The following is a 27,385-nucleotide window of genomic DNA, read 5'->3' as shown; positions in this document are numbered from 1 at the left end:
CACTTCTCCTCTCCTACCCACTTCTCCTCTCCTTTCCTAACCACTTCTCCTCTCCTTTCCTAACCACTTGTCCGTGACCTGGATGGAACTCATCATGAGGGAAGGTGTGAAGGGGAGTCGGTGAGGACGTAGGAAGTGACGGCAGCGGTGCTGATGATGAGAATCACGCTGCTCTGACAGATGTTTGCTTTTTTGAACCAACTTTATTAACACGTATAACATGAGCTCAGCGACAATGTGCCTTATCTCCTTTCCCTTGGTAAAGGACAGTACTAAAGGAGATAGGAAAGGAAGCATTGAAGCTCCCTTCTTTTGGTAAAGGATGGTGCTGAAGGAGATAGGAAAGGAAGCATTGAAGCTCCTTTCCTTTGGTAAAGGACGGTACTAAAGGAGATAGGAAAGGAAGCATTGAAGCTCCTTTCCTTTGGTAAAGGATGGAACTAAAGGAGATAGGAAAGGAAGCATTGAAGCTCCCTTCCTCACTATTCACCTCAGACTACATGTTAGATTGCAGCTGACCTTTGACCTTTAGACAATGAACATGACACCACAGAAGAAGAGTGAATTCCTTCAGTATTTATTAGACAACAGATTACAGATCAATAACCGATCGATATGATGGATTTTAAAAGCAGAATAAATACAGAGAATAAAAACATCCTGTGACATCATCGCTTCAACAGGAAGTAAACAGGACTGATGTCATCAGAAACAGGCAGCACAAACAAACAAGGCTTCAGTGACGTCAACATAAAAATACTACAGGTGTGAACTCACCTGAGAGGAACAGGTAATACGACCTCATGATGTTATTAATATTCAGTTAATATAATCTGAACTGTAAAGAAGGAAAATAAAACATTAACATTAATATTCTCTAGAGAACTCTTCATTGTTTATGTTCTTAAAGTTTTATTTTCTTAAAATCAATGATAATATTTCAGTCTGATTCCAACATAAATCACCTGATTAACAGGTGTTTCTTTAATCTACCTGAATAAACGTTTACCTGCTGCCTCGACTCCCGTCCTCCAGAAACAACAATAACGATTCTCTCACGGATTTTAAGGTTTGACAACTCGATTAGAAACACAAATGTTTTTAGGTCTTTGTCAGCCGACTGTTTACCTGCTCCACCTGCTTCACCTGCTCCACCTGCTCAACCTGCTTCACCTGTTCCACCTGCTCAACCTGCTTCACCTGCTTCACCTGTTTCACCTGTTTCACCTGCTGCACCTGCGCTACCTGTTCCATCTGCTTCACCTGCTCCACCTGCTTTACCTGCTCCACCTGCTCCACCTACTCCACCTGCTGTGAGTCAGCTGGTCAGGTGGACAGGTGGAGGTGAGTCAGGTGGAGCAGGTGGACAGGTGGAGGTGAGTCAGTTGGTCAGGTGGAGGTGAGTCAGTTGGTCAGGTGGACAGGTGGAGGTGAGTCAGTTAGTCAGGTGGACAGGTGGAGGTGAGTCAGCTGGTCAGGTGGACAGGTGGAGGTGAGTCAGATGGACAGGTGGAGGAGAATAAGGTGGACAGGTGGAGGTGAGTCAGGTGGACAGGTGGAGGAGAGTCAGGTGGACAGGTGGGGGTGAGTCAGGTGGACAGGTGGAGGTGAGTCAGGTGGACAGGTGGAGGTGAGTCAGCTGGACAGGTGAACAGGTGGAGGTGAGTCAAGTGGACAGGTGGAGGTGAGTCAGCTGGACAGGTGTAGGTGAGTCAGTTGGTCAGCTGGACAGGTGGAGGTGAGTCAGCTGGAAAGGTGGACAGGTGGAGGTGTGTCAGCTGGACAGGTGGAGGTGAGTCAGCTGGACAGGTGTAGGTGAGTCAGCTGGTCAGCTGGACAGGTGAGTCAGGTGGACAGGTGTAGGTGAGTCAGCTGGTCAGCTGGACAGGTGAGTCAGGTGGACAGGTGTAAGTGAGTCAGCTGGTCAGGTGGAATGCTGAGTGAGTTCGTGGTCGGAGGAGGAGCTAACTTGGCGCTCCACCACCCTCTGGGCCTTACAGGCGGCCATCTTGTTCTGGATGTCCCTCTTGTTTTCGAAATAGTCGACGAGCGGCGGCTCCGTCAGCAGCGATGCCAGCACCTGCTCGAAGGTGATTGACCAATCAACATCCAGCACGCTGCCCCGCCTCTGCTCGCCACTGCCGATCAGCACGGTGTCGTCGGCGATATCCTCGCACTGCAGCGAGCCGGAGCTCACCACCGAATACGACGACACCGATGTGTCGTCTTTGGTTTCCTCGTCCGACGTCTGCGGAGCCAGCGGCTCCAGCTGAGCGTCGGCCAGCGCCTGGCACACCTGAGACTCACCTGACGCCCCCCGAATAGGCTCCTCCTCCCTCTGAGGCTCAGTGGGCGTGGCCTGTGTGGTAGGCGTTGCCGGTGTGGTGGGCGGGTCCTGAACAGCGGCGTTGTCCGTCTTCTTGCTGCCGTTGAACTTCTTGCCGACCTCTCCGATACGCAGCAGCAGGCTGGCGACGGTGGCGATGGAGTGATACAGCTGCTGCTCCAGAGGCTCCTCACTGAACATGTTGTACAGAGTCTTACACAGGTCTATGAACTGCTCCTGTAGACAGGAGACAGGAGACAGGGTCAGAGACCTGAACCTGAACCTGAACCTTGAGCCTGAACCTGAACCTGGACCTGGACCTGGACCTGGACCTGGACCTGGACCTGAACCTCTACATGAACATGTACAGAGTCTTCCACAGATCTCTGAACTGCTCCTGTAAACAGGAGACACAGTCAGATACCTGGACCTGAACCTGGACCTGGACCTGAACCTGAACCTGAACCTGAACCTGAACCTGGACCTGGACCTGGATCTGAACCTCTACATGAACATGTACAGAGTCTTCCACAGATCTCTGAACTGCTCCTGTAGACAGGAGACACAGTCAGATACCTGGACCTGAACCTGGACCTGAACCTGAACCTGAACCTGGACCTGGACCTGAACCGGATCTCCTCCTCACCTGGTTCATCCTGGGCAGGTCTTTGATGGTCTCTGTCTTGGGTTCCTTCTCTTTGGCCCACATCCTCAGGTAGTACCTGTAGTCCTTCACCTTCTCCTCTGAAACAACACACAGGTCAGAGGTCAGAGGTCAGAGGCCGACAGAGTACAGTACAACACACACCTGTGGTCAGGTGAGTCAGTAGGTGGATCCACTGTGACAGACAGTAGTTACTGGTGCAGGTAACAGTGGACCTGGTTCTGACTCTAGTCTCTGTAGTGATGTCACACAGTGACACCTCGCCTGTAGGTCATTTACCTTTCATCTCCTCGCTGTCTCCGTCTCCGTCTTTCCCGTCCTCACCTGCACACAGACAGATCTTCATCATCATCATCATCACCATGACAACGAGGTTAAGAATGAAAAGTGTTGAAACTGTTTGTTAGTTAAAGTGGCAGTAGGCAACAATATTTTGGCATAATTTGGCAAAAATTCCATAATAACCTTTCAGCATATTGTAATTCAAGTGATCTGAGAGAAAACTACACCTCTGCACCTCCTCATGGCTCTGTTTACAGGCTTTAGAAAATCTTGCCCGTGACGGCAGACTTTGACCAATCACAGGGCATTTCAGAGAGAGCGTTCCTATTGGCTGTTCCACAAAAGGAGATGCGCGTTCACGTCTGGTCTCTGCAGATAGTGAAAGCCTCGGTCAATGGCGGAACAACCTACTGGAAAGCTTGCTATTCCAGCATTGGCAGCAACTGCCTACACCTCAAAACAACCCAAAAAAAGAAAGACAGACTTTCAAAAAGACAGTCCAAACTGTTGATGTCGTTAGAAGGTAATGTGTAGCTCGCTGCGGTAGCCTCCTCAGATGTAGCGAGCACGTATGAAGCGCGTGCATATGCCCGTTCTCGTGTGGGGGGAGGGGCTTCGGACAGAGAGGGGAGAGCGGAGAGAGGAGAGAGAGGAGAGAGCAGCTCAAGGGGATGCAGGATTTTGCGTTTTCCGGATTTCTACGCACTGCAGCTTTAAAGTGATGAGTAATCTCTCCTGCTCTGATCCTCTGGCCACGCCCCCTCCAGTGATGTCATAGCGCAGGTTAAACACCTGAGCTTCAGACTTTGTCTTGTTACATGTCTGATACATAACCCTTACCTACTGTATGCCTAACCTCAACCAATCTACCATCTAGTGGCCGGGGGCCAAGAGGAGCAACATGTCCGACAGCAGCCGGTTTCCTCAAACCACAAAAACACAAACCTGATGTCACTTCCTGTTGCCTCAAAATGTCCCGATCAGACAGGAGGGATGATTCTGGAAGGAAAGATCACACAAAGAAGAAGAAGAAAAAGAAGAAGAAGATGCATAAGCAGACGAACAAGAAGAGAAAGAGGAAGAGGAAGAAGAAGAAGAAGAAGAAGAAGAGCGATCAGGCAGCGTGTGAGTGAGGAAACATTCAGATCTGTTAATGAGAAGATTTGATTGATGATTCATACAAACTCTGTTATTAACACTTCATATTAATAAGTGTTAGTTAATAGGTAATAAGGCCTTCATAAATACTTATACGATGTTTATTAACATTATTATGTGTTAATAAGACTATTTACATGTTAATAATAGCATTATAAACACGTTTATTGTTAGATTATAACACATTTATTAGCACTTATAAGAAACTAGTTTATATAATAATGTTATTAAAAGCCTTATCAGTTTATTATAACTGTTTATAGCATTACAAACACATTCATTGAGTTTTTAACTAGTTTTATTAACTGACCTGTTATATCACTGTTAAACATGTACTAACCTTTTCTTGTTGCTTTATTAAGATTAATACATATAGTACAGTAGTATAGTACATACATTAGTACATACACACTTTATTTTGCATTTATTAGCAGTTAACTATGCATTTATTAACAGTTAATCATGCATTAATTAACATTTAATAAGTGCTTATACATGTGTCATAATCTAACAATAAACGTGTTGATAAAGCTATTATTTTATTTTATTATTTATAGTCTTATTAACAAATAATAATGTTAATAAACATCTTATAAGTATTTATGAGGGCCTTATTAACTATTAACTAACACTTATAAGAAGGACCTTAATATGAAGCATTCAGCAGTGTGGACGATATACAGACATGGAGACATTAGTAGTAGTAGTAGTAGTAGTAGTAGTAGTTATTACTGCAGTAAAAGAGTAATTTACAGTATTTCTCTGTGTGTTTACCTTGTGATTCGTCGTCAGTGAAGAAGTGTGTTGCCTCCAGAGCAGACTCCGCCTCCTCAGGACACAGAGCTGCAAAACAAACAAACAAACAAACAAATAAATAAACACATAAACAAATAAATAAATAAACAAACAAATAAACACACAAACAAATAAATAAATAAACGCACAAAAAATAAATGAATAAACAAAAATAAATAAATAAACACATAAACAAAAAACAAATAACACACAAACAAATAAATAAATTAACACACAAATAAATAAATAAACACATAAACAAAAAACAAATAAACACACAAACAAATAAATAAATTAACACACAAATAAATAAATAAACACATAAACAAAAAATAAATAAACACACAAACAAATAAATAAATAAGCAAATAAATAAACAAGCAAATAAATAAACAAACAAGTAAATAAACACACAAACAAACAAATAAAAAAATAAACAATGGCTACCTAGAGACATGTCTAGATGTACCTGCAGAGCCCAAAAGGTAGAAAACACCTGTAATCTTTATTTTTATTACAGTAAATATTCTCAACTATTAATCAAAGGTAAGATATTGATCATGACGTCTCGGGTCTCCATAAGTGGGATTTCAGTGATAGAGGTGTGTTCACAGCATTTATAAGAGCTCAGGTAAATTAACACAGGAAACGTTCACACCTCTGACGTCGTCGTGTCAACATGGTTTCTATACAGGAGAAGGTGTATTTCACACACATGAACATGTCCAGGTGTGACTGTTACCTGGTGGGAGGTGGAGCTTGTAGAGCAGTTTGAGTTTCTCCGTCATGTCCCCGTGATACATCCCACCTGGAGACACAAACAGACTCTGATCAGATCTATAATCTATAATCTATAATCTATAATCTACCAGCAGATATTTAACCCTGCTGGTTCTGCTGGTTCTGAACTCACTGAGTCCGGTGATGAACTCCTTGAAGTTGACCAGTCCGTCCTGGTTCTGGTCCAGGAGTCGGAAGAGGCGGGCCGACAGCGTGGAGGTGTGGCCTACACAGACCCAGGGGGCGAGGGCAGTGAAGAGCTGGGTGAACTGGGCCGGGTCGATGCGGTACTGCTCCAGGTAGGGGAGGCTGGGATCATGACGCTCAGCTGCAGAGCTGCAGGAGCCCCAGTAACAGCTGGTCATGTGTTTGGACTGAAGAGAGAGAGGGAAGAGTTAAACACCTGACACCTGCAGACTGAACTCAGGGCTGAAAAAAAACACACCCTATATTTGAATGTACAGGTGACAGGTGTGTAGGCCGAGGTCGTGACTGTAAACAATTACAGCCAGGTGTTAAACCGTTTAACTCACCTGTTAGTCAGGTGTTAAAAAGCACCTTTTTGGTCTAACCTTATATTCTGACCTTAAAGAGACAGTAGAGATCTTCCAGCTCCTCGATACTGAAGGCTGACTCCGTCATCATCGCTCTCACCTGCGCACACACATACACACACACACCTGTAAACACCGTGTCTACGTTAGCATGTTAGCATTTAACCTGCAGCACGGTGACATCACCCACCACGCTCCTCTTGGCTGTGTCCTCCAGCGACTGGATGACCTTTAACCTCTGTTTGAACCTCATCTGCTCGATGACATCGGAGCGCAAGCTGCCGAACTTCTGCTCAGAGAAGAAGAAACAGAGATTACCTCAAAAAATACTCCAGGAAAGACACTGCAAGTCCAGGAATTAGACGGAGACCGTACTAATTGCTCTGGTTTGACCTGCAGGGGGAGCACACACATAGGGGTGGTGGACAGGGTGACAGCAGATCAGTGTGATGACATCATGACGATGTCAGTCTGACCTCGTAGGACGACTTGATGAGGTCGAAGATGTCGATCTCGGGCGGAGGATCGTCCCCGCTCGTCAGGAGGGCGTGCAGGTGAGGGGTAGGCGGAGCCACAGTCTGTTTATTCACAACGTTATCCAGGTACCTGCACACACACACACACACACACACACACACACACACACACACACACACACACACTTAGACTGAGACTATTCTATAGTCTGATGAGTTGAAACTGATGTTGAATCCTGATAAAACAACGAATGATGAACCAGTGAACCTCCATCTATGACTCCTACCTGCCCAGGATGGTCATGGCTTCTCCCTCGTCGCTGCAGGACAGCAGGGCGTCCATGCTGTCATGGAGTACAGCCAGCGCCACCTGCAGATGGATGGAGGGATAGATGGATAGAAGAGTTAAAGTAATGTGTAGTGACTGGAAGATGAGCTGGATGCCGTCGTAGAAGAAGCAGCTGATCAACTGAAGAACAGTCGGTCAGGTGTTGTGACTCTCAGACTCTCACCTGGAAGATGACCTTGATGCCCTCGTAGAAGAAGCAGTCGACCAATAGGACGGCGCTGTCGAAAGGCATCACGGACAGGAAGAGGGTGAGGAACCAGGACAGGCTGATGGTGGAGATGACACCCAGATCCTGCATGTGTTCATAGAGCAGCGGCAGGAAGGCTCGAGTCAGCTCCTCAAACACGCCTTGATCCACCAGAGCACCTGGATAGGGACAGGAACCATATCAGAGTGGGGCTGAGCTACAACCCCGGTGCTGTTACTGACCTACGACCCCGGTGTTGGTACTGACCTACGACCCCGGTGTTGGTACTGACCTAGAGACCCCGATGTTGTTACTGACCCACGACCCCGGTGCTTTTACTGACCTACGACCCCGGTGTTGTTACTGACCTACGACCCTGGTGTTGTAGTAGTCGGGCAGCATCCTCTCACAGAGCGCCACCAGCAGCCAGAATGCTTCCTCCTCTGGACAGTAGAGCAGCAGGACGGAGGTGACGATGTTCATCGCCTGGTGGGGTAACGACAGTTGTTGACAGTTGTTGTATAAATAGAGGTTGTATTTTATTTTATTATATTATATTATATTTCGTACCTGACAGTAGCCGATCCCGGGGTTGCGGTGGGCGTAGGCGGTGAGGACTCGGCGCAGCGCGGCGATGCCGGTGTCGTTCTGGAAGGCGCGGTGTTCGGGCATCGAACGGTGAAGGTCGCGCTCAATCTCCTCGGTAGCCAACGAACACAGGCCCATGGCCTGCTCCACCAGGTCGCCATAGTAACCAGGGTGGCTCGCCATCTCGTTCTGAGCTCCTGGACGGACAGGTGAACACATGAACGATCAGTTCGGCCACAGCTCCCCTCTCACATGAATGAGTGAATGAGTGAGTGAAAGAACACTGACCAGAGAACAGCATCCACAGCTCTCCTCTCAGGCGCTCTGGGATCCCGTTCAGGACCAGTTCTCTGGTTCTGGAGGTTCGGTACATGCAGACACCTCGACCAAACTCTGAGAAATGGATATTCCACGCCTCCTCCTTCATCTTCTCCTTCATCTACAGGAAGAGGAGGAGGAGGTGAGGGAAGAGGGAAGGAGAGGAGCACCAATGACTCGTCAAACATCTCAATAAAACTAATGAGTGTCTGCTGGTCCTCCAACAGTACTCCTCCATATCTAAGAGTACTCCTCATTATATAACAACACCGGTACTCATCAGTAATGGTACCGTTCTCCTCAGAGTAGTCCTCAGTATCTAACAGTACCAGTATCTATCAGTGGCAGTTCTCAGTACTCCAGTACTGCATGACATCTAACAGTACCGGCAATCCTCAGTATCTAACAGAACCGGTCTAGCTCGGTGTGTTGGGACTTGAACTCACAGCTTTGGGTCCCAGGTCCTCCGGAGCGTCTCGGTGGTAGAGCTGCAGCAGACCCTGGCTGGCTGTGGGCAAACCGGGGTGGTAATGACGCCCCTTGTGGACGGAGTCAGGTCCTGAAGACGAGGACGAGGGGGCGCCGGAGGACGCCTGAGGACACAAAACACACTTTAACAACAATAAACATAAAGTTCTTCTGAAACCAGCCGCTGAACTGGACTCGACACATGACAGCAGTAAAACACCGTTAGACCCCGAGAATCCATTAATGACCATAAATGGTCCAAGCTGATCAGAACCTCGACATTAGAGTGACGTACCGAGTGACCAATCAGAGACAGCGGGCTGGCGTCGCCCCACGAGCTGTCGGGCGTTCGCTGCAGGAAGTCGGAGATGCGTTGGACCAGGAAGTCTCTGTCTTTGAGGTTGGCGAACAGGAAGTTCATCTTGTTCTTGGTACTGATGGAGACGGGACACGGCAGGACACTGCTGCTGTCCGCCTTCTCCACGATGGACACCTGAGGAGCAGAGGATGATGGGTAATGTCCTTGAGTTCACCACACGTCATTAAAAAAAGGACTGATGAGGACAGACATCAACAAACAACCTCTCTGAGCGGGATGATGAGTTGGCACAAGTCTTCTTCTCTGCTGTTAAAACAGATGTAGTTGTTGGAGATGAACAGCTGTCCGACCACGTGCATCTTAGCGAACGGCGTCCACAGCGTGCAGTCCGTGTGTCCGTCCAGACGCTCTTCCTGCGTCAGCCGGAACATCATCCGGTACCGCTCGTTCTTGGCCCGCGCGTCCAAATCCCTGCAGCAAGGACACGGACAGAAAACAGCTGCTCAGGTCAAAGGTCAACGACAGAACGGCATCACTGTTGTGTTTATATAGAAACTGCTGAATGCCCACTAGGTATCCTACTGTATCTTATCATTAGATCAGGTGTACAGATACTGAACAGAGTGAGACCTCTTGAGCGCAGACACGTTCTTGAGCGTCTTGCAGGGTTTGGGCAGCGAGCGGTCGGCGGCGAAGGCCTCGTTGTCGAGCAGCTGGCGCATGGCGATGTTGGCGAGCTGCTCCATCAGCTTGAAGGTGTCGTTGATGTTCAGGAACATGGAGAAGAAGTGTTCGGTGTCACGCGTGCTGACGCGAACGCTCTCCGGGAACACCAGAGTGGCGTTCTTCTCCAGCTGGGTCACCTCGGTCCACTGCACCACCAGGGTCACTGCGGGGAGGAGGGACGGCAGTTCAGTTACTCGTTGCCAAGCGTCTCACAGACTGTATTAGTGACATCATTAAACTGTGGCCTGTGATTGGCCGGTCGTACCCTCCTTGCCCAACAGGAAGGAGTAGAAGCACAGGTGGTTGACGGACAGGTAGAGCCAGCCCTGCCGCGGCACTCGGCCCTTCCAGTAGCTGCAGGAGTAATAATTCACCAGCTTCTCCTCTTCGGGCATCCCGAACAGCCTCCTCATCTTCAGCTCCGCCTCGCGAAACTTCCCACAATCCTCCTCCTGCTCATCCCCCCTGCTTCAGCCGGTTCTCCTCCGCAATGATGCCCTGCAAGGAAGTGACATCGCTCAAGGACAAGAAGAGAGAGAAACCACCGAAAGGAAGGTAAAACAGGAAGTGACATACAGAGATCTTTCCTTTGACGAAGGTGGTGACGTCTTCATCGTTGTCAAAGATGGAGATGGTCTGCAGCAGGTTGGTCTCCAGCCAGTCCCAGTGCACCGTGATCTCCTTCCTGGATGAGCCTGCAAGACACAGCCGAGGGTCAACACACCTACCACCGTCCAGCCAATCACAGAGCTCCGTGATCCACTTCCTGGATGAGCCTGCAAGACACAGCCGAGGATAACAAAACTACCACCGTCCAACCAATCACAGAGCTCTGTGATCTACTTCCTGGATGAGCCTGCAAGACACAGCCGAGGATAACAAACCTACAAACAACCAACCAATCACAGAGCTCTGTGATCTAGGCCAGCCAATCACAAAGCTCCCGGTCCGGCGGACTCACCACAGGCCACGTTCCAGTAGATCTGAGAGTCGGCGGTCTGCAGGAGGATCCGGTACGGGGCCACTCTGGCACTGGAGTCCAGAACCACATCCAGAGTCCCAACCAGGAGACCTGGACACAGAGAGACCAGTAAAGAGCTAAACCAGTAGCCCTGGACACACAAACTAACCCAGACCCGGACTGTAGTGGACTGTAGTGGACCATAGTGGACTGTAGTGGACTATATCTTACAGACCCGGACTGTAGTGGACTGTAGTGGACTATATCATACAGACCTGGACTGTAGAGGACTGTAGTGGACTATATCATACAGACCTGGACTGTAGTGGACTGTAGTGGACTGTAGTGGACTATATCATACAGACCCGGACTGTAGTGGACTGTAGTGGACTATAGTGGACTATAGTGGACTGTAGTGGACTGTAGTGGACTATATCATACAAACCCGGACTGTAGTGGACTGTAGTGGACTATATCATACAGACCTGGACTGTAGAGGACTGTAGTGGACTATATCATACAGACCTGGACTGTAGTGGACTGTAGTGGACTATAGTGGACTGTAGTGGACTGTAACGGACTGTAATGGACTGTAATGGACCGTAGTGGACCGTAGTGGACTATAATTGACTGTAGTGGACTGTAGTGGACTGTAGTGGACTATAATAGACTCTAACGGAATATAACGGACTTTAGCGGACTATAGTGGACTGTAGTGGACTGTAGTGGACTATAGTGGACTATAACACATCTTTTCTCATCTGCTTACCCATATCCCCCTCCTTCCCCCTACCCATCAGTCCATGTGTCTGGATGTGATTGTGCCTGTGTATGTCGCTTTTTGTCGTTCGTCTCCTGTCTGTCTGTCTCACACCGTTTCCCCCGACTATGTTAAAGCGTCTTTGAGATTAATATAAAGCGCTATATAAATCTAATATATTATTATTATTACTATTATAACGGACTATAGTGGACTCTAGTGGACTATAGTGGACTCTACCGGACTGTAGTGGACTATAGTGGACTATAGTGGACTCTAGTGGACTCTAGTGGACTATAGTGGACTCTAGTGGACTCTAGTGGACTCTACCGGACTGTAGTGGACTATAACGGACTGTAGTGGACTATAGTGGACTGTAGTGGACTATAGTGGACTCTAGTGGACTCTAGTGGACTCTACCGGACTGTAGTGGACTATAACGGACTGTAGTGGACTATAGTGGACTGTAGTGGACTATAGTGGACTGTAGTGGACTATAACGGACCATAGTGGACTGTAGTGGACTACAATGGACTGTAGTGGACTGTAGTGGACTGTAGTGGACTCTAGTAGACTGTAGTGGACTGTAGTGGACTACAATGGACTGTAGTGGACTGTAGTGGACTGTAGTGGACTCTAGTGGACTGTAGTGGACTATAGTGGACTGTAGTGGACTATAGTGGACTGTAGTGGACTGTAGTGGACTACAGTGGACTGTAGTGGACTGTAGTGGACTGTAGTGGACTCTAGTGGACTGTAGTGGACCATAGTGGACTGTAGTGGACTACAGTGGACTGTAGTGGACTCTAGTGGACTATAGTGGACTGTAGTGGACTGTAGTGGACTATAGTGGACTATAACGGACCATAGTGGACCATAGTGGACTGTAGTGGACTGTAGTGGACTGTAGTGGACTATAACAGACCGTAGTGGACCATAGTGGACTGTAGTGGACTGTAGTGGACTCTAGTGGACTGTAGTGGACCATAGTGGACTGTAGTGGACTGTAGTGGACTATAACAGACCGTAGTGGACCATAGTGGACTGTAGTGGACTGTAGTGGACTACAGTGGACTGTAGTGGACTGTAGTGGACTATAGTGGACTGTAGTGGACTCTAGTGGACTCTAGTGGACTATAACAGACTTTACCGGAATCTAACGGACCGTAGCGGACTATAACTCACCGGACAGTCCCCCTCCTCGGCCGTGTCCTCGTCTCCTCTGGAGGATGAAGAACGGGTTGGCCCTCTCAGAGACCCAGAGAGCTCCGGCCATCAGGACCTCCTCCGGCTGGATCCACATCCCGCTGCTGCTCAGCCTCCGCCGGGAGAAGCACCGCTGGCTGCCGGACAGAGGACCGTTATCAGCGGCCCGTTAGCGGCTGGAGGCTCCGTGCGGTTCAGACTGAGTCAGACTGATGTGTTGACAGCGAGCTGATGTTGTTTTCACTGTCTGCTGACCACGCATCACTTCCGGGTCTGACGCAAGGACACGCCCTCTGCGCGCACTGCGTCATGACGTCACAGAGGGACAAAAACACTTCGAATGAAAAAATAAACATTTAAAAATGTTTTAAATGTTTATTTTTTCATTCATATATTATTATTTTTATTATTTGTATTAATATCATAAACAAGATAATAACAGATGCCGTTACTGTACCTGCACCACGTATTTATATTATAATATTATCAATATATCACTACATATTTCTATTATAATTTTATCAATATCACTACATATATATATTATAATATTATCAATATATCACCACATAATTCTATTATAATATTATCAATATATCACCGCATATTTATAATATATTATCAATATATCGCCACATATTTATATTGTAATATTATCAAAATAATACCACGTATTTATATTATAATATTATCAAAATATCACCACGTATTTATATTGTAATATTATCAATATATCACCACATATTTATATTATAATATTATCAATATATCCCCACTTATTTATATTGTAATATTATCAATATATCACCACATATTTATATTATAATATTATCAATATATTACCACATAGTTATATTATAATATTATCAAAATATCCCCAAATATTTATATTATAATATTATTAATATATCACAACATATTTATATAATATTATCAAAATATCACCATGTATTTATATTATAATATTATCAATATATCACCACATATTTTTATTATAATATTATCAATACATCACCACATATATATATTATAATATTATCAATACATCACCACATACTTATATTATAATATTATCAAAATATCACCACATATTAATATTATATTATCAATATATCCCCACTTATTTATATAATAATATTATCAATATATCACCAAATATTTATATTATATTATCAATACATAACCACATATTTAGTATATTATATTATGAATATATCACCATATATTTATACTATAAAATTATCATAAACAAGATAACAGATGCTGTTATTGCGCCTGCACCACATATTTAAGTGTATAGTATATACGTATATGTGTATAAGTATTTAAGTGTATAGTCATATATAAGTGTGTAAGTATATAATTATATAAGTGTACAAGTACTTAAGTGTATTGTATATACATATGTGTATAAGATTTAAGTGTATAGTATATACGTATATAAGTGTATACGTATTTAAGTGTATAAGTATTTTGTGTATAATATATACATATATATAAATTTATATTATATACATATATAAGTGTTTAGTATATACATATATAAGTGTATAAGTATTTAAGTATATAAGTGTATATGTATTTAAGTGCATAAGAATATTAATATATAAGTTTATACGTATTTAAGTGTATAAGAATATTATTATATAAGATTATACGTATTTAAGTGTATAAGCCAATCTGCAAATATATCAACCACCTGAGTGAACAGAGATAAATAAAGGCACTGGACTGTTAAAGGCAATAATGACACTTTAATGCTGAGGCAGTAAGAGACACAGTGAACTGAAAGCATCACACACATCCTCTTCATCACTGCCACCACCATCATCATCATCATGTTATCATGTGACACAGAGGACAGACGAGTCCTTCAGGACGTCTTCAGGTCACTTCAGATAGATAATATTGGTTATAGATTGTATAATGCTGTTTAAATACTGAGCCCCGTCACTGGAGCTGATTATTACACGCCGAGTACTTCACAAGCTGTTTAATACACTTTGAAGGAGCAGTCCGTCACTTCAGGAGTCAACCTCTGGTTCTCTGGTGGACCAACACAAACACAGCAGGTCCACCTGCACACGGCACACCTGAGGACGCTACAGCAGGCCTTCCCCTGAAGGCTTCCCTGAGGAAGGCCTCTCTGAGGAAGGCCTTTCTGAGGAAGGCGTTTCTGAGGAAGTCCTCTCTGAGGAAGTCCTATCTGAGGAAGGCCTCCCTGAGGAAGTCCTCCCTGAGGAAGTCCTCCCTGAGGAAGGCCTATCTGAGGAAGTTCTCCCTGAGGAAGTCCTCTCTGAGGAAGTCCTATCTGAGGAAGGCCTCCCTGAGGAAGTCCTCCCTGAGGAAGTCCTCCCTGAGGAAGTCCTCCCTGAGGAAGGCCTATCTGAGGAAGGCCTCCCTGAGGAAGGCCTATCTGAGGGAGGCCTCCCTGAGGAAGGCCTCTCTGAGGAACGCCTCCCTGAGGAACTCCTGCTGTTACTGAACCAGAGAACCAGAGGAGCTACAGAAGTGTTGGACTGTTCCTTTAAATCTAAGGTGTCTTTGTTCTACATAGGACTGAACACTGTTGAAGTGTTTCTTTCTCCAGAGTCCAGGTCTTCCTCTAGTCCTGGTTCCAGTCTGATGATCAACAGGACCAATCAGCTCAGTCAGTATCTGGACTTCTGATCCAGGTCCAGGTATTCAGACAGACTCCAGACTCTGACTGGAGTCTGTTAATGATGTAATCTTCAGTCAGCCAATCAGAGGGTCATGTTGCAGAGTTACAACTGAATGTTTTGACTGAACGCAGAACATCAGAAACGTGTTCTGGGTTCACGTTCTCTGGGTTTGTTATGGTTCTGGTCCTGATGATTTCAGGTATTTTAGGTTAAGGTAAGACAGTCTCAGGTTCACATTTCTGACTCACTTTCCAGGAACACACAAACCTTTTTAAAGCCTTGACAACCGTTTCAGGAACCTTTATAGGAACTAGAACATTTTTTGAGAACCCAAGAATCTTTTTAACACCTCAGAAATGTTTTCCAAACTGTTTTAGGGGCTCAAGAACATTTCTAGGAACCCACGGAACCCTTTTAGCAGCTCAAGAACATTTCCAGGAACCCACAGAACCGTTTTAGGGTCTCAGGAACATTTCCAGGAACCCACAGGACCTTTTTAGGTGCTTGGAAACTTTTCCAGGAACACAAGAACCCCTTTGAGACCCCAAGAGCCTTTCCAGGAACCTTTTAGGTACGCAGGAAGTTTTTCGAGAACCCAAGAACCTCTTTAGGATCTCAAGAACTTTTCCAAGAGTTTTTTTAGAATCCAGTAGATGTTTCAGGGAACTGTTTTATGGAACCTGTTCAGGAAACCACTGAAAAATTCAGGAATATCTTGAGGAACTCACAAACTTTTCCAGGAACCCAAGAACTTAGGAGTTTTTCCAGGAGTCTTTTTAGGAACTCAGGACCTTTCCAAGAACCATTTAAGGACGGGACCCAGGAACTGTTTTAGGTGCTCAGGATACTTACCAGGATCCAGACTAAATCCATGTTCAGTCTGGTGGATTAAATGATGTTTAACAGTTCGTCCAGGTTGTTGTTGTTGTTTGTCCCCCACCCCCACGCCCATAAAAGGTCGTCCGTCCATCCGCAGGTGGAGGTGGTGGGGGTTGTAACCATGACGACGGGCCTCAGGATTTGTTGTCGTCGTAGAGGTCGAGCGAAGCCTGGATGTCCGGTAGCTCCATCTCACAGACGATGCTGCGAGGAGACATGGAGTTCCTGTTGAAGAAGTGACCGCCGCCTGGCGAGACAACGAGACAACAACACGGATTTAAGTTGCTCTGTGACAGTGTAAAGTTGTGTTTATTTTGCCGTGTCGTATTGTGTGTCGCTGCGTTCTTACTGGTCACAGCGATGGTGATGTCAGCAGGTGTTCTGGGCGTGGCCTCAGGGTTGGGGTGGCTGAGCGGCTCCAGGCTGATGGACGGCTGGTTGCTGTCGACCAGCGCCGTCCTCTGGCTGCTGGATGCCTGACTGACGCCAAGACGCTCCACGTCCAACACCACGCTCTCCACGCAGGGAAGACTGGTCTGAGGACAGACAGGAGGAGAGACAGGAGGACAGACAGAGAGTAAGTTGTTGTGTGTTGGTGTTTATGTCAATTGATGTGTGTCGGTTTTGTGTCGGTTGTTGATGATGTCAGCGATGACTCACCATGATGCCCACAGCTTTGAGGATGTTGAGTTTACACATGGGACAGGTGCAGTGCTCGTTCAGCCAGGGGTCAACACACACCTTATGGAAGACATGTCTGCACACACACAAACAGACACACACACAGAGGTTTCATCAGATCCATCAGATCCATCAGAACCATCAGAACTGGTCTGACTGGTGTGTTTTCAGACTCACTTGCAGGGCAGGATGCGGACCACATCGTTGAGCTGGTACGCTTCGATACAGACAGCACAGTGGTTAAAGTCTGGATCCGTCTCCTGCACAGAGACAAACAGGGACATCTTAAAGAGACATCCATCGTTTATTCCCATTATTCTGAGCGTTATAAAACCTGAAGCGGGTAAAGATTAACCAATACGGACCAGTACTAGAGTCTTAGACACGGCCACATCCATACCAAACCCGTTTATTATCGTTTACTATCTTAGACCGCCTAGTGTCCCACTGCTAGAATCTCCAGATTAACCAGTTAACAATCTGACTACAGATTATTTTCAGTAATCAGTACCACAGAAGAAGAAACACGTCTTTACCTTGTCTCCTTTCTTCACCGTCCTCGTGGTCAACTTCCCCATAGCCTTCTTCGCTGCATCGCCAAGACGACGCTGAGACACAGACGGAGGACACGTTACTACCTGTCCATATACAGTATAATAATAATAATGTGTATTACAATACTGTGAATACTACTACTGTCTGTAGGTCCAGTGTACTGCAATACTGTGAATACTACTACTGTCTGTAGGTCCAGTGTACTGCAATACTGTGAATACTACTACTGTCTGTAGGTCCAGTGTACTGCAGTACTGTGAATACTACTACTGTCTGTAGGTCCAGTGTACTGCAGTACTGTGAATACTACTACAGTCTGTAGGTCCAGTGTACTGCAGTACTGTGAATACTACTACTGTCTGTAGGTCCAGTGTACTGCAGTACTGTGAATACTACTACAGTCTGTAGGTCCAGTGTACTGCAGTACTGTGAATACTGAATACTACTACAGTACTGTAAGTGCAGGAGGTGAAGGTTGTTCTGCAGCAGATGGCGGGGGGTGGGGGAGTGGGGGAGGGGTGACCTCATTAATTATTAATGACTCATCTGAACAACAACAGGAGGAGGGTGAGAGTGTTAGCATGTTATCTGTGTGTTAGCCAGTTAGCTGTATGTTAGCTGTATGTTAGTCTGTCACCTGGCTGCGGTCGCGGGCACTGGTGTAGCGGATCTTCTGGATGAAGTAGAAGATGAGCCAGGCCGACGATATGATCATGAGGACGATGAAGGAGATGGAGACGAAGACCAACGATCCTCGGTTGATGTTTTTGGTGGGTTGACCCACAACCACGGAGACCAGGACCGTCAGGTTCCTCTCCAGGTGAGCCAGGATCTCTTTACCGTACGCCTCTGTGATCATCACTGCCACCGTGTCGCCGGTACCTGCACAGACAGAACCACCAAAATTGTAAAGAAAAGCTCAGTCTGGTCCACTTCGTTTGGTTACCATTTACAGAACCAGAGCTGCGGATGAACACAGAACGGACCGCCAGTGGACCGTCAGGAGATACTCACTGAATCTGGCAGTATTACAGTACTACACTGTACTGCAGTATAATAGTACTACACTGTACTGCTGCAGTATTACAGTACTACACTGTACTGCTGCAGTATTACAGTACTACGATCTACTGCAGTATAACAGCACTGACTCTGATACTGTATGCAAGTATGCAAACTACAGTTCCCATGATGCAACAGTCCATATTCAATGATCATAGCAGACTCCAGTTTGGATGAAAGAAAAACTGCTGTTTTTATTTTATTTTTTGTTTTATTCCAGTGATCGTCTTTGAAGTGTTGGAGCTGCGTTTTTTTATATATTATTATTATTTGTGTACACACACACACACACACACACACACACACACACACACACACACACACACACACACACACACACACACACACACACACACACACACACACACACACACACACACACACACACACACACACACACACACACACACACACACACACAGCGTGAGGTCACAGTGACCTCATCAATTAATGACAAGTTCCCGTCTATATTTAGACCGGGACATCGATACCCAGGAAGTCACACTCACTCACACACACACCCTCATCACCCTCGTCATCCTCCTCTCAATCACAGCACTTAAAGGAACATTTCAAAATTCCAGGCCAGCTGTTTCACTTTGTTTCCAGTCTTTATGCTAAGCTAGCCAAAGAGCAAACCGTTTTTTGACCACAGTGAAAACGTTGTTTTTGAAAGGCTAAACGCCAACAAATATGGACTGAAGCAGAATATTCTGTTAGATAAAAACATGTGAATTTTGGAAATGATTACATCCATCTTTTTACAATAAATTTAGACTTTTGGATTGAAGACTGAAACGAGAAGCGCCGCCGTGAGTGTTTGTGAAAGAGGGAGAGAGAGAGAGCGGGAGGTACTCTGTTCACTACCTGCTAGTAGAACATAGTAGTAGCAGTAGTAGTAGTAGTACTCTGACCTTCATGTCCCATCTTCACCGTCTTGACCGTCTTGTCGGTGGAGTTGTTGTAGATGAGGACGGCGGTGGCGTTGTAGGCGGCGGCCTTCAGGATCTTCTCTTTAAAGGTGCAGTTTCCTCTCTGCAGCAGCGCCACCCAGTGGACGCTCCGAGGAGGGACCAGGAAACGAGTGCCGGGGTCGCAGCCCTGCCGGTCCACCACTGAGGAGACAACACCACGGTTACCATGGTTACCAGGAGTTAATTTACTGATCGTTATCACTGACAGCTGAATGTTTGAGGGTTATATAGCGCCAAATCACAACACAAGTTATCTGATGTTCTATAAATCATATTTATGTGAAACCATCAGCATCAGTTATACTACATATTAAAGTAAGTTATACTACATATTAAAGTATCAATTATACTACATATTAAAGTATCAATTATACTACTTATTAAAGTATCAATTATACTACATATTAAAATATCAGTTATACTACATATGAAACTTTTAGTTATAGTACATGTTAGAGTATTAGTAATACTATATATTAAACGATTAGTTATAGTACATGTTAGAGTATTAGTAATACTACATGTTAAAGCTGCACACAGTCTGAGCTCCATCCAGCTGCTGCAGTGTCCTTCAGAGGGCAGTCCGACTGTAACGTGACACCTCACATGATCAGAGCACCGCCGCAGTGTCTCACTACTACTACTACTACATATGTAGTACTGAGAAATTTATAGAACATATAGACCAGCCCTGGCTACAGAGTATGGCTACAACCGGTATCAGAACTTGTGACGGAGTCTGGAGAGCATTGCTTGAAGAATCATTCCTGGTTTCAGTAGGTCTACTTCCTGCTTGAAGAATCATTCCTGGTTTCAGTAGGTCTACTTCCTGCTTGAAGAATCGTTCCTGGATTCAGTAGGTCTACTTCCTGCTTGAAGAATCATTCCTGGTTTCAGTAGGTCTACTTCCTGCTTGAAGAATCGTTCCTGGATTCAGTAGGTCTACTTCCTGCTTGAAGAATCGTTCCTGGATTCAGTAGGTCTACTTCCTGCTTGAAGAATCGTTCCTGGTTTTAGTAGGTCTACTTCCTGCTTGAAGAATCGTTCCTGGTTTCAGTAGGTCTACTTCCTGCTTGAAGAATCGTTCCTGGTTTCAGTAGGTCTACTTCCTGCTTGAAGAATCGTTCCTGGTTTTAGTAGGTCTACTTCCTGCTTGAAGAATCGTTCCTGGTTTTAGTAGGTCTACTTCCTGCTTGAAGAATCGTTCCTGGTTTTAGTAGGTCTACTTCCTGCTTGAAGAATCGTTCCTGGTTTCAGTAGGTCTACTTCCTGCTTGAAGAATCGTTCCTGGTTTTAGTAGGTCTACTTCCTGCTTGAAGAATCGTTCCTGGTTTTAGTAGGTCTACTTCCTGCTTGAAGAATCGTTCCTGGTTTTAGTAGGTCTACTTCCTGCTTGAAGAATCGTTCCTGGTTTCAGTAGGTCTACTTCTTGTTTGAGGAATCGTTCCTGGTTTCAGTAGGTCTACCTCCTGTTTGAAGAATCGTTCTGACGGAGGAGGCGGTGGGTACATAATGTAAGCGCTGTGTGCCCGAACACCGTGCAACACCGGTAACACCAACTACAGCGGCGGGCCTACTTTGAAATCATCTTCGGCATTCAACCCGTGAGTTCTCGTCAGCTGGACTTTCTTTCGAGTCCATGAACCTCCACCGGTCAGGTGTGATGTGACCTCAGGTGACCTCAGGTGTGATGTGACCTCAGGTGACCTCAGGTGTGATGTGACCTCAGGTGTGATGTGAACCTTAAGTGTGTTGTGACCTCAAGTGTGATGTGACCTCAGGTGTGATGTGACCTTAAGTGTGTTGTGACCTCAAGTGTGATGTGACCTTAGGTGTGATGTGACCTTAAGTGTGTTGTGACCTCATGTGTGTTGTGACCTCAGGTGTGATGTGACCTCAGGTGTGTTGTGACCTCAAGTGTGATGTGACCTCAGGTGTGTTGTGATCTCAAGTGTGATGGGACCTCAGGTGTGATGTCACCTCAAGTGTGATGTGACCTCAGGTGTGATGTGACCTCAGGTGTGTTGTGACCTCAAGTGTGATGTGACCTCAGGTGTGTTGTGACCTCAAGTGTGATGTGACCTCAGGTGTGATGTGACCTCAGGTGTGTTGTGACCTCAAGTGTGATGTGACCTCAGGTGTGTTGTGACCTAAAGTGTGATGTGACCTCAGGTGTGTTGTGACCTCAAGTGTGATGTGACCTCAGGTGTGTTGTGACCTCAGGTGTGATGTGACTTCAGGTGTGATGTCACCTCAGGTGTGTTGTGACCTCAGGTGTGATGTGACTTCAGGTGTGATGTGATCTCAAGTGTGATGTGACCTCAGGTGTGATGTCAGTACCTCCGTGATGCGGTGCAGGTGCGATGACGATGCCTCTGGTGTCCACTTTAGGTGAGTTCTGTCCGTACTTCCCTTCGTCGCTGCTCATCATGTGGATGGTGTTTCCTCGTCCGTCCAGCACCGTGGCGTTCACCGTGGCGCCCACGTACTCCTCCGGCACCATGTTTCTGTCAGAGCGGGCCGTCAACACTGAGCGGGACAAGACCAGGACCTGGACCAGGACAAACGGGACAGGAAGACCGGTCCACCTCGAGGACATCATGTCGTCCGTCCTCTCAGTTTTTCGTTACATCCAAACTGTCAGGAAACAAAAAGACAACTCAAAAACAGGTCTGATTTTATTTCTTTATATCCACTAAAGGTTTCCTCCACTTACCTCAAATGTCCCTGTTTGTCTCAAAATGTCTCTTTATGACTCTAAATGTTCTCGAAATGTCTTATTGTGTCTTTGTCTTCTAATATTTACTGTATGTCTCTTTGTTTTTAAAAAATCCGATCTTACGGTTAGTATATGTCCCTGGAAACACGTCTTTATGTCCTCCACAGATCTTTTTCTTAAAGTCTTTGTACGTCCTCTTAATGTCTCTTTATGTCTTTTTATGTCTGTGTATGTCTTCTTAATGTCTCTGTACATCCTCTTATTGTCTCTTTATATCTCTGTACGTCCTCTTAATGTCTCTTTATGTCTCTGTATGCCCTCTTTATGTCTTCTTAATGTCTCTACATGTCCTCTTAATGTCTCTTTATGTCTCTGTGTGCCCTCTTTATGTCTCTGTATGTCCTCTTAATGTCTCTTTATGTCTCTGTGTGCCCTCTTTATGTCTCTGTATGGCCTCTTAATGTCTCTTTATGTCCTCTTAATGTCTCTTCATGTCTCTGTGTGCCCTCTTTATGTCTCTGTATATCCTCTTAATGTCTCTTTATGTCCTCTTAATGTCTCTGTTTGTCTTCTAAATGTCTCCGTTTGTCTTCTAAATGTCTCTGTTTGTCCTCCACGGCTCTTCTATATGTCTTTGAAAGATCACATCGCATTTTTGCTATGTTCATTAAATATCTTATTATATTTTCAATGTTCTCCAGTTACCTGTCTCTTTGTCCTCCAATATTTCAGTGTCTATTTATGCCCTCTAATTAACATTGCTATGTCCTTTTATGCCCTTTTTACTGTATGTCTCTTTGTCTTTTCTGTCCTTCTCTGTATTTCTTTATGTCCACCAGGTTATATTCCTTCAGTTTTTCCATGCAGTCCACCTTGAAATGTCCCATTTGTCCTAAAAATACGTTTTTAATGTCAGCGTTAGTCCTTTATCCATCTCTGTATGTCCTTTATCTGTCTCTGTATGTCCTTTTTATGTTCTTAAAAGTCTTTCTGTCTCCCACCTCAAAATGTTGTTTGTCTTTATGTCTTCTTTATGCCAGGTATGTCTCTTTATGTCTATAAATGTCTCTGTATGACCTCTAAATGTATATGTACGTCTTCTTTATGTCTCTGTGTTTATTCTAAATGTCTCTGTGTGTCCTCTACATGTCTCTGTGTGTATTCTAAATGTCTCTAAATGTCGCTGCATTTGTTTTAAATAGCTCTGTGTGTCCTCTAAATGTCTCTGTGTGTAATCTTAATGTCTCTGTATGTATTCTAAATGTCTCTGTATGTATTCTAAATGTCTCTGTATGTATTCTAAATGTCTCTAAATGTCTCTGTGTGTGTTCTAAATGTCTCTTTGTGGATTCTAAATGTCTCTCAATGTCTCTGTATGTATTCTAAATGTCTCTGTGTGGATTCTAAATGTCTCTAAATGTCTCTGTGTGTGTTCTAAATGTCTCTTTGTGGATTCTAAATGTCTCTCAATGTCTCTGTATGTATTCTAAATGTCTCTGTGTGGATTCTAAATGTCTCTGTATGTATTCTAAATGTCTCTCTGTGTATTCTACAGGTCTCTGTGTGTATTCTAAATGTCTCTGTGTGTATTCTAAATGTCTATGTGTGTTCTAAATGTCTCTGTATGTATTCTAAATGTCTTTGTGTGTATTCTAAATGTCTCTGTGTGTATTCTAAATGTCTTTGTGTGTATTCTAAATGTCTATGTGTGTATTCTAAATGTCTCTGTTTATGTTCTAAATGTCTCTGTGTGTATTCTACAGGTCTCTGTGTGTATTCTAAATGTCTATGTGTGTTCTAAATGTATCTAAATGTCCTTTAAATGTCTCTGAGTGTGTTGTAGATGTCTGTGTGCAATCTAAATGTCTGTATATATTTTTAATGTCCATGTATGTATTCTAAATGTCTCTGGTGGATTCCAAATGTCTCTGTATGTATTCTAAATGTCTCTGTATGTGTTCTAAATGTCTTTGTGTGCATTCTAAATGTCTCTGTATGTATTCTAAATGTCTGTATGCCTCTAAATGTCTCTGTGTGTCCTCTTCATGTCTCTGTATGTCCTCTTCATTTCTGTGTGTATTCTAAATGTCTCTGTAAGGATTGTTAATGTCTATATATGTCCTCTTAATGTCTCTTTATGGATTCTACATGTCTCTATATGTCCTCTTCAAGTCTCTTTGTTTATTCTTAATGTCTTCTAAATGTCTCTGTATGGATTCTAAATGTCTCTATATGTCCTCTAAATGTCTCCATATGTCCTCTCCATGTCTCTATATGTCCTCTTCATGTCTCTATATGTCCTCTAAATGTCTCTATATGTCCTCTTCCTGTCTCTGTATGTCCTCTAAATGTCTCTATATGTCCTCTTCATGTCTCTATTTGTCCTCTAAATGTCTCTATATGTCCTCTAAATGTCTCTATATGTCCTCTTCCTGTCTCTATATGTCCTCTTCCTGTCTCTAGATGTCCTCTTCATGTCTCTATATGTCCTCTAAATGTCTCAATATGTCCACTTCATGTCTCTGTATGTCCTCTTCATGTCTCTGTATGGATTCTTCATGTTTCTATATGTCCTCTAAATGTCTCAATATGTCCTCTTCATATCTCTATATGTCCTCTAAATGTCTCTGTATGTCCTCTAAATGTCTCTATATGTCCTCTTCCTGTCTCTGTATGTCGCAGCTCGTCCTCACGGTGGATAAAGACCCGGATCATCGTGTCTTGGACAGACAGTGTTGTCAGTGTGTCTGACTGTCATGGAGCATCATCATCAGCAGGCCAACATCTGGACCGTCTCACCGCTGTACCAGCTGTTATAACCCGTTACAGTCAGAGGTCCGTTAGATAAACGGTGCGGAGAGACAGCAGCACCGGGACTAACGGGACTAACCGTGACTCAGTGTTTAGTGTTCAGTGTTTAGAGGCCGTTAGAAGCGGCGGACAGACAGACAGGCTTTGTCTTACCGTGTTCTGGCGGACAGACAGGCAGGCTCCCGGTCTGTAGACCCCCGCCTGCCTCCGCTCTCCTCCCGCCTCTCTGCCGCTGGTATCCCGGTGGATGTCCGGCGGGTCGAGGCTCGGTGCTGTTGTTCGGTGTTTTATTCCGGTTTAGTCCCGCTGCGGAGGCAAAGAGCCCCGTCTCTCGTCTCTCCGTCTCTCGGTTCGGGGCGCACTGCGCAGGCGCAGAGCCAGAGAGGGAGGCGGCAGACAGGGCGCGATACCTTCATGTTTAGGTACCTGAGATCTGGACCAGCTATCGCGATACCTGACGAGAGACCCTCCACCTGTCTGTCTGTCTGTCTGTCTGTCTGTCTGTGATTATTAGAACCTATACTATAGAATCTTCTGAAACATTCTAGAATCTTATGAAACATTCTAGAACCTCCTGATACACTCTAGAACCTTGTCAGTGACTACTAGAACCTCCGATACACTCTAGAACAGGGGTCTCAAACTCGCGGCCCGCGGGCCAATTGCGGCCCGCAAGACGATATTTTGTGGCCCCCACCTTGATATGAAAGTTTAATGTTAGTGCGGCCCGCAAATTTTTTTTTTTTTTTTTTTTTATAAAGTTTATTTTTTTGGGGGGCATTTTTTCATTTTTATTGACAGGACAGTGGATAGAGTCTTGGAAAGGGGGGAGAGAGAGAGTGGATGCGGAAAGGGCCACAGGCCGGATTCGTACCCGGGCCACCGCGGTCAGGACCAAGTCTTGTTACATGGGCGCCCGCTCTACCAACTGAGCTAACCAGGCGCCCTCGGCCCGCGAGTTTTATGTGAATGGCAGTTTGCCGTGGAAGGTCCCTTTGTTGCGCGAGCCCGAGCTGAACGAACCTACCAATCACAGCGGGGTATGTGGCTCCCGGGGGCGGGCAATCAGCCGGGCTTGATGCAAGCAGAGAAACATTTCACAACAACTGTGGCGGCCCGTGTAACATCGCATAAGCTTGATTAAAGCTTGATTTATACTTCTGCGTTGAATCGACGCCGCAGCCTGACTCCACCTCTCCAGACATGGAACTACACGTCGCGGCGACGCAGACCGCAACAGCTGTGATTGGTCCAGTCTCTCAGCGATGCTGAGCGGCCAGGACCAAGTTCTACTTCTCTCTGCCTCCATCTGTTCAGTGTTTGTTCACACAAATCCACTCAGACATATGTTCTCTTTTCGGCGTTGCAGTAATGTCAGTAAAAGTTCTGTGGTTCAACAGTTATTAGCTCCAACTGCGCTCAGTTTCTGTTTGTAGTACAAGAAGAAGAAGGAAACTCATAGAGACGCCGCCAACTAGCGGTTTGGTGGTGTAATTGCAGAGCAACACAAACACAGCAGGCACAACTTTATTGCGGAGTGACACCAAGTGGAATGAATATATATCATGTCTTTTTCAAAGCCTGCAGTGAAGAGAAAGGTTGGTGACGAGCACAGACAATTTCAGGAAAAGTGGGAGACGCAATAAAGGCCATGTTCAGAAGAACCGTTCATGTTCTTCAATGTTCCGTTCATGTTCAGAAGAACCCATTCAAGTTAAAGAACTGTTAATAATGACGTTTGAGAAGATTGTTTTTTTTTTAACAAAGCTTTTTTTGTGGAATACCTGATGCGGCCCAGCCTCACCCAGACTCTGCCTCCAGCGGCCCCCAGGTAAATTGAGTTTGAGACCACTGCTCTAGAACCTCGTCACTGACTACTAGAACCTTCTGAAACACTCTAGAACCTCGTCAGTGACTACTAGAACCTCCGATAAACTCTACAACCTTTTGAAACACCTGTACGATCACTAACAGGAAGAACTCCTCCTGCATGTTTTCATGTTTTTCCTATGATGTCTGTAACTTTGTGTTTCTATTGTCACGGCGACAGCAGCAGAACAAACAGACGGTCCGAGTTGATTAAAACAAGGAAACCTGCTTATCAGCTGCTGCTACAGAGACAGG

The 27,385-nt window shown here is 45.2% G+C and overlaps 2 protein-coding genes across 2 annotated transcripts; both read right to left on the bottom strand.

The window, feature by feature from the left end:
- Nucleotides 1-556: 556 nt before the first annotated feature.
- On the bottom strand, nt 557-13,204 carry LOC119493987 (TBC1 domain family member 9B). Its single transcript, XM_037779552.1, is given in 24 exon segments — nt 557-2,563; nt 2,973-3,070; nt 3,270-3,314; nt 4,218-4,271; nt 5,205-5,273; nt 5,968-6,033; nt 6,139-6,379; nt 6,591-6,659; nt 6,750-6,848; nt 7,036-7,165; nt 7,323-7,405; nt 7,548-7,750; nt 7,940-8,057; nt 8,142-8,356; nt 8,448-8,598; nt 8,924-9,070; nt 9,241-9,438; nt 9,528-9,735; nt 9,895-10,153; nt 10,256-10,454; nt 10,456-10,488; nt 10,567-10,685; nt 10,952-11,062; nt 12,897-13,204. Coding segments are annotated over 24 exon segments (3,672 nt in total). The 5' UTR covers nt 13,015-13,204; the 3' UTR covers nt 557-1,924.
- Nucleotides 13,205-14,649: 1,445 nt separating this feature from the next.
- Nucleotides 14,650-25,662, bottom strand: rnf130 (ring finger protein 130). The gene is made up of 9 exons (XM_037779624.1): nt 25,415-25,662; nt 22,072-22,368; nt 19,672-19,872; nt 18,333-18,577; nt 17,677-17,748; nt 17,318-17,400; nt 17,120-17,216; nt 16,809-16,995; nt 14,650-16,706 (listed from the first exon to the last, which is right to left on the bottom strand). Exons 2-9 carry the CDS (start codon nt 22,331-22,333, stop codon nt 16,594-16,596), a joined length of 1,260 nt encoding a protein of 419 aa, XP_037635552.1. The 5' UTR covers nt 22,334-22,368; nt 25,415-25,662; the 3' UTR covers nt 14,650-16,593.
- Nucleotides 25,663-27,385: the final 1,723 nt, after the last annotated feature.

The sequence above is a fragment of the Sebastes umbrosus genome, chromosome 9, assembly GCF_015220745.1.
Source record: "Sebastes umbrosus isolate fSebUmb1 chromosome 9, fSebUmb1.pri, whole genome shotgun sequence".
Classification (NCBI taxonomy): domain Eukaryota; kingdom Metazoa; phylum Chordata; class Actinopteri; order Perciformes; family Sebastidae; genus Sebastes; species Sebastes umbrosus.
Note: the sequence above shows the minus strand (reverse complement) of the source record. Positions and strands in the feature narration are given on the sequence as shown.

Excerpts from the sequence above, each read along its gene's own strand:
- rnf130 (XM_037779624.1), bottom strand. The coding sequence starts at position 22,333 with ATGATGTCCTCGAGGTGGACCGGTCTTCCTGTCCCGTTTGTCCTGGTC. Across the intron at positions 19,873-22,071 it reads ACCTGCACCGCATCACGGAG|TGGTGGACCGGCAGGGCTGC; the intron begins GTACTGACATCA and ends TTGTCTCCTCAG. Across the intron at positions 17,401-17,676 it reads CGGTGAAGAAAGGAGACAAG|GAGACGGATCCAGACTTTAA; the intron begins GTAAAGACGTGT and ends GTCTCTGTGCAG.